The sequence below is a fragment of the Grammomys surdaster genome, unplaced genomic scaffold (assembly GCF_004785775.1).
Source record: "Grammomys surdaster isolate TR1022 unplaced genomic scaffold, NIH_TR_1.0 126398, whole genome shotgun sequence".
In the NCBI taxonomy this organism is placed as follows: domain Eukaryota; kingdom Metazoa; phylum Chordata; class Mammalia; order Rodentia; family Muridae; genus Grammomys; species Grammomys surdaster.
The window spans coordinates 1637990-1645063 of NW_021621192.1; the positions used below are offsets into that span (position 1 = coordinate 1637990).

Here is a 7074-nt window from a genome sequence, read left to right on the forward strand (position 1 = left end):
ATGCCATTGGGATGTAACATATGAGAGAAGAATAAATTTTAAAAATCCTTAGCCCCAAATCAGCCATTTGTTGTCAGATTCACAGTAACTTTTGATTGAACTAGTGTTACAACTATGGCACAATGACACAACATTTCTGTGATTAGTCCTTCAACACATGCACTTATAGATGTAGTGTTTAAATATTCCGTTTTAAATGACTATTCTTTTCCATGTAAATATTGTCCTACTTCAAAATATTTGGGGGAAAAGTGAATTATTCTCTTAAATAATTAAAGTTTACCCAGTGGGAAGGATTTCTGTCCCAGAAATGTCAAACTGTTAATTAGTTTCTCTGAACTACAGTCTATATTTAGTGAAGAATAAACCCTCCATGATGTGAATGAACAGTACAAAACAGTTGGGAACAAAGGGGAAGGCAAGTCATCCCATAGACCCACCCCTGCTGAATTCTTGTATCCTTCCCTGATTGTACTTCTTTTTCCTGGTGACCTTAGACTACAAGGAGGGAGAGACAATAGCTCTCTTCAGCATACCAGTTATTGAAGAAATTAAGTTTCAGTAGAAAGGATTTTAAATATATACTTTTAATAGATGAAATACACACACACACATACACACGCACACACGCGCGCACACACACACACACATATACACACACAATTATATTTTCATCTGTTGGCATCCATTTTTCTGGACAACAGTGGTGACTACTGTCAAAACTGACATTTTGAGCACTAAATGAGATGGACAGAAGGAGGAGAGGAGAAGAGGCAAATGCGAGAGTCTCCTTGGGCCATGAAGAATTGAAATTAATGAAATACATTTTAAAAATTGCTATATTTTACTATGGTCTTTATATATGAGAAATACACATGAAAACATGTGCTGGAAGGTCTTCAGTTTTAGTTTGTTTCTCAAATATTTTACTGTACTGAAATTCTAGAGCTAGCAGCTCTCCTATGAAGGCATATTGTGCCGTATTTACATCTGTTGCCGTGTCACTCATATGAGGAGACACTTACTGAGAAGTGATAGGTCAAAACCTAAAAAATCACACACTGGATGCAATAGCAAACACTTTTCCCCAGTACTGGGAAAGATGATGAAGAAAGGTTTTAAGTTCGAGGCTTCTCTGGATAGAAGCAGCACAGCACAGAGAGCAAGCAGAGACAATCCGATGTCTGAGTACCACAGCAGGTGAAGGTAAAAATAGCACCTAGTATTTTTAAATCATCTTTCATTACAGTTATAGAATTGCAAATTGCTGATGAAGGTGCTCTGTTTTCCCACAATATATATGTATACATGTATCACATAGAAATGTATATATGTGTATCAATACTGTGAGAAAACGGCGCATCTTTATCAACAATTTGCAATTTTATAAAAACCGTATTTTAAAGGTGACAGAAAAGTCTACTGTCAAATAATTCAGTGTCAAAAAAATCCTTGATTTTCAAAAGAAGTGAAAATGAAAATGTCGATTCAATTTTTTTTTAATTTTCTGAATTCAAGAAAACGAATCAAACATCTTGAATAAAGAAGTCAAAAAAAAAAAAAAACACCTAAGTTTCACATGCGAGTAAAAAGAAAGAAAACCACAACCACAGCCAATACCAATCACAGGGTGCTTCTTGTCTGCCTTCAGAAGACTGGCAGTAACTACACTTTTGAATCTGTTTTTATGTTTGTCCAAGATCTTGAAAAGAGAGGGAGAGACGGAAAGAACAGTGACGGCAAGAAAGAGAGTACATCAAGAAGCTCTCTTGATTTCTCAAGTTCATAAGACACAGAGTAAGGATATTTACCAGATTCAGCATTGAACCTTCAGTGATGGAACCAACAACAACCCTGGATTACTATGACGCTACAAACCCAGATCCTTCTATCATGGAGACTCCTTCCCACATTTCCTACACATCTGTCTTCCTCCCTATCTTTTACACAGGCGTGTTCCTGACTGGAGTGTTGGGAAATTTCATCCTCATGGTTGCTCTGCATTTCAAACACGGCAACCGAAGATTGATTGACATCTTTATCATCAACCTGGCTGCCTCTGACTTCATTTTCCTTGTCACTGTGCCTCTTTGGATGGATAAGGAAGCCTCTCTAGGACTATGGAGGACTGGCTCTTTCCTGTGCAAAGGCAGCTCCTATGTGATCTCGGTGAACATGCATTGTAGTATCTTTTTGCTGACATGCATGAGTTTGGACCGATACCTGGCCATCATGTACCCAGCCTTAGCCAGGAGAGTAAGAAGGAGAAGCTGTGCATATGCAGTGTGTGCTGTCATCTGGATCATCTCGTGCTTCCTGGGATTGCCTACTCTTCTGTCCAGAGAGCTCACTCACATTGAAGGCAAGCCATACTGTGCAGAGAAGAAACCCACGTCATTAAAACTGATATGGGGCCTGGTAGGCTTGATTGCCACCTTTTTTGTCCCCCTCCTGAGCATTGTGACCTGCTACTGTTGCATCACAAGGAGGCTGTGTGCTCATTACCAGCAGTCGGGAAAGCATAACAAGAAACTGAGGAAGTCCATAAAGATCATCATTATTGTGGTGGCGGCCTTCACTGTCTCCTGGTTACCCTTTAACACTTTCAAGCTCCTAGCTATTGTTTCAGGGCTGCAGCCAGAAGGCCAGTTTCCCTCCATGTCTTTTCAGTTGGCCATGAACGTGACTGCGCCCTTGGCATTTGCCAGCAGCTGTGTCAACCCTCTCATTTACTATGTCTTTGACAGCTACATCCGCCGGTCCATTGTACATCGTCTGTGTCCATGTCTGAAGACCCATGACTTTGGGAGCAGCACTGAGACATCAGACGGTCACCTCACTAAGGCTCTTTCCAACATCATTCATGCAGAGGATTTTGTCAGGCGGAGGAAGAGGTCTGTGTCACTCTAAAAGGAGCTTTGACATTTTAAGCTCTGTTGGCACTCTTAGGAAGCTGGGTTTTGTCAGCAGCAGAGAAAGAGAAAAGCATTAAAGATGAAATTCGTATTGATTCATAAATCCAAGGAAGTGTTGGCTTTTTCAAAAGCCTCCCCGAAGACCTCTTCTACTGTTGATCTAATTAGGACATATGCAGCATTTTCACCTCATGGTCTTACTTGGTAATCAAGCCAACTAGACAAAATACAAACTCCATTGTCCTTGAACTCAAAGGCTGTTTCCTTCATGCATGTCAACACTCCTTTCAAGAGCATCCACTGTTCATGTTGGACTGTGTTTGGAAGAGACGCTTTCGTCTGGTAAGAAGGGATGCTGGATATCAAAAACAAAAATACTTGCATTCTGTAACTCTCTGTCCCTGAGTTATTGAGATCGACTTTGGTCTCAATTAATAGTCTTTATCTGGTGAGTCTTCCTCTCTGTCCTGCATTGGCTTTCAGGCCATAGCTTTGGACTAGGGAAAAAAAAGACCCTTATGAGCCACTGTGCATTGTGTTTATGATTTGAGAGTCGCCTCATCAACTGAACTGAAATATGTTAGCAAGTATTCATTGCATAAGGTTTGACCTTTGCCTTGTGAGAAATACTGGTAACAAGCCAGCTTATTATATGCTATGGTAACTGCTTTTTAAAAAGATTTTAATACGCTGTTTGTTTTCATTGCCTTTATAAATTAGAATTTGACTTTGTTGTGATTACATGTTTTGAATTACCTATCATCTAGTTATCAAATGAAAATGCTAGTACTACTGTAATTGGAACTTGGAGGTTTGGGCCCACCCTCATGCAGATTATCACTTAAGGTTCTAATTAAAATGTTACTGTGCATTCTTTTAACAAGTATTTTACTTGGTGTGTATAATTTCAAGATGGTGTGGGATGCGCTGTATCCAGCTGAAATAAAAGATCTATAAGAGAAGTGGTGCTAGTGTGTTGCGTGTGCTTTCAGTTCCAGAACCTTGATGGGTCTCCTTACCTAGTACAATACTCACTGTGTCAGCTTGTGCCCAGATTTAAAGCAGAACACCACAGCAGTTAAGTGGGTTATTGTAAGCTTGGGCTTTGAGTTCAGAAAAAGTGAGTTTTTATTTCCACTCTTGACTCAAACAAATTACCTTTTTACTGATGGGCTTAGAGCTAAGACAATACAGTTTATTTTCAGAGACTAGCTTACTTAATTTCCTCCCAAGTACCTTTCTCAGTAAGAAAATCTCAAATTGTGGCATGTTCTTTTACTGAACCTATTTTGAAGCTGAAAGTTCAGGTTTTGGTTTGATAAATTATTTAATTTGTTTATTTCTCTATACTGTTACTAAATAAAGTATTATGTTGTTGTGTAAGTATCCATCATATTAAAATATTAGTTTTAAAAACATTAATACTGGTATCAAATATAGTAGCAGCTATTTAATAGATTGTTATGTTTATAGAAAGAAGACTGTGTTAATAAGGTTTTCTAAGAAACTTCAAAATAGTTAAACAGTTCTTTAAAGCTTAAGTAAAAGCAAAATATAGAATGTCAAAGACACATTTTTATCGCAAAGAACAGTGAAACACTTTACTGACCACTTACTAACCATGGAAGCTACTGCTTTTGAGAAATGCTTCTAAAGAATAAGCAGCTGAAATGGTCATTAGAAATGAGAAAGCCTGGGACATTCCTTTAAGCATTGCCATAATAATATCAGGTCTTAACTATTCTGAGGACCAAATCGAATCAAACAACACACATGGCCAAGAATCTTCAGAAAATGAATCTGACACCCTAACACATTATATCTTTCAGTTTACACCCACGGTTAATAAAACAAGATCAAAGTAACAATCTAAAGGAAAGCATAGTACGGCTGCTGGTTTCATTTACTTTAAGCTATTTTGTCTTTAACAACAAAACCAACAGTACACCATTGTCCAAAGCATGTCTACAGTAGTTTTCTGGAATTTATCCCCAAAGAAGCCCTCCATTAAAACCTTGGTAAATGGTTGACTGATAATCAATAGTTAGCTTTCAAATAAATGTAATGAAGACTTCATAGTCCCAAATATACATCTAAAGATTCATACTAACCTGATGCCTCTTGAGATCCATGGACTGTGTCCACTCTGCAAAGCCAAATCACCTCTGTGCTGACCATAATAATAATGGCCATGAGAGAAGACCATGTGCATGACTGAGAGTCATCTATCACTGGGGTCACAAGTTAATTTCTTTTTTTAAAACTGCATATAGCACAGTATGTGGTAGTGGGCAGAAGAAATCTTGCCCTGTGATTCATCTCAAGCCCTTAAATCACTCTCCTTTCTCGCTGACAATCTCAGAAATGAGAAATGACTTGCCTGCTTTGTCTGGCCTCATAAAAGAGTAAGCCTCGGTTTTTCTACAGAGCTCATTCACAAAAACCAAGCAATACTAAAATAACTGTAAGTTTATTTTTAAAAGCCATGCCATTGGTGTAGCCTGCTAACAAGATGATGGCTGAAGCCTTGTCAGAGAAGACTCAGAGCGTCATTGAAACTTCTGAACTATTTGCATTATCACTTGCTTGCTTTAAGTCAACATTTTTTTTTTAATTGGAGAGAAAGTAATTATGGCTAGAATTTACATAGACTTGTCCAGGAAAAAGAGTCTGCCAATATTATGATTTTATTTTACAGGTGTAAAAAGAAAAATTCTACCTACGTTAGAATGAGTTGCCTACATTATTTCTAGTTATTTTAGTCATTTCCATAATTGAACTGTATTTCATAGCCAAATTGATAAATGAAAATCATGTCCTAAAGGGGTACAGCAACTTCAAAAAGCCCTACTTTAAATATCTAGTGCACCAAATGATTAATGTAAGTTCTTAGGAAAAAGTGAACTACCAGTTCTGATAAAGAGTTTGTTTTCTGTTTTCCAAGACAGGGTTTCTCTGGCTGCCTGGGAACTAGCTGTGTAGCCTGAGTCCTGGGATTAAAGGCCTGCATGAAACTTTTTTTTTTTTAAGTTGGCTCCACATGAGTAAGTTGAAATGCATCCAGTTAGCCCAGCATTCATTCAGAAGACACAATTTCCAGAGTGTCTTTAAGTAATGTTGACAATCCAACAGTCACTGATTATTTCCAGTCCTTTCTAAATAAGGAAGTTTTATTAATTAGCTGATCTACTATCACTCCCTTTTAGGAACTAGTCTTCATCAATAATATGTTATACTTCTCAACACTGATAGGAAATTTAACACTTTTGTTACTGCTTATCAATTGTTTTTAGAAAATGTAACTTTTAGCTCAATACTCATTCAAAGAAAAGTGTGAAATGTTCTCCTTCCTCGCGTATTTGTGATCTGTGTTCCATGAAAGCATTCTTTAATTTGCTCTTGATTATGTACAAGGCAGGGGATATAAGCTATTTGTATATCAAATAAAATTTTATGTTTAAAAATGATACAGCACTAAAGACTACGTTAAAAATCGCTCTGTTCATGCTCCGCAAACTCACCTTTGCTTTGTTTTTTTATAAAATTCAGATCATCTGTAATTAATGACAATTGATTTTGAAATTTTTTACATATCCTTGAATGTGTCAATTCCAGAATAACATAATCAACTCCATAAGCAGTTAATGGAGTGTAATATTTCTAACAACTTGTTGGATTATAGAAAAGGAGCCCAAATGAGGTGTCGGTGCTCAGTGTATGGTCTCACGCTCTGTAATGACTCATTTCTCATTATGATAAGTAAATGGGTGATTTAAATTTATGATTTTTATGCTTTAGATCTGTGGAGTTTTTTGAAAGCAATCAAATATACACACTAAACACATAGTGTTAACCATACACAATGTGTTGCCACAGTTGTTAAATTTCCTTGCTGTATGAATGCTGACAAACTGCAAGTACTCACTCTATTGACAAAGCCATTTTCTTTCTCACATATGCATACTTAAGTATATAAATCTATAGTGTACTCACAGCTGATTAGCACCTATTAAATTTTGTTACTATGATTAAGTATCTTACTGTGGTTTCTCAGAAGACATAAATCTTTCACCTTTTACCAATATTCTAGACGAATTACTTGAGCTGAATGCAACTGTTCTCTATTTCCTTGCTTAAATATGGAATTCAGTGGGGATGT

At 37.1% G+C, this 7074-nt stretch overlaps 1 protein-coding gene across 1 annotated transcript; it reads left to right on the forward strand.

Annotated features, from left to right (window-relative positions):
• Positions 1-1710: 1710 nt before the first annotated feature.
• On the forward strand, positions 1711-3877 carry Gpr15 (G protein-coupled receptor 15). Its single transcript, XM_028760319.1, has one exon. It carries the CDS (start codon positions 1837-1839, stop codon positions 2908-2910), a length of 1074 nt encoding a protein of 357 aa, XP_028616152.1. The 5' UTR covers positions 1711-1836; the 3' UTR covers positions 2911-3877.
• Positions 3878-7074: the final 3197 nt, after the last annotated feature.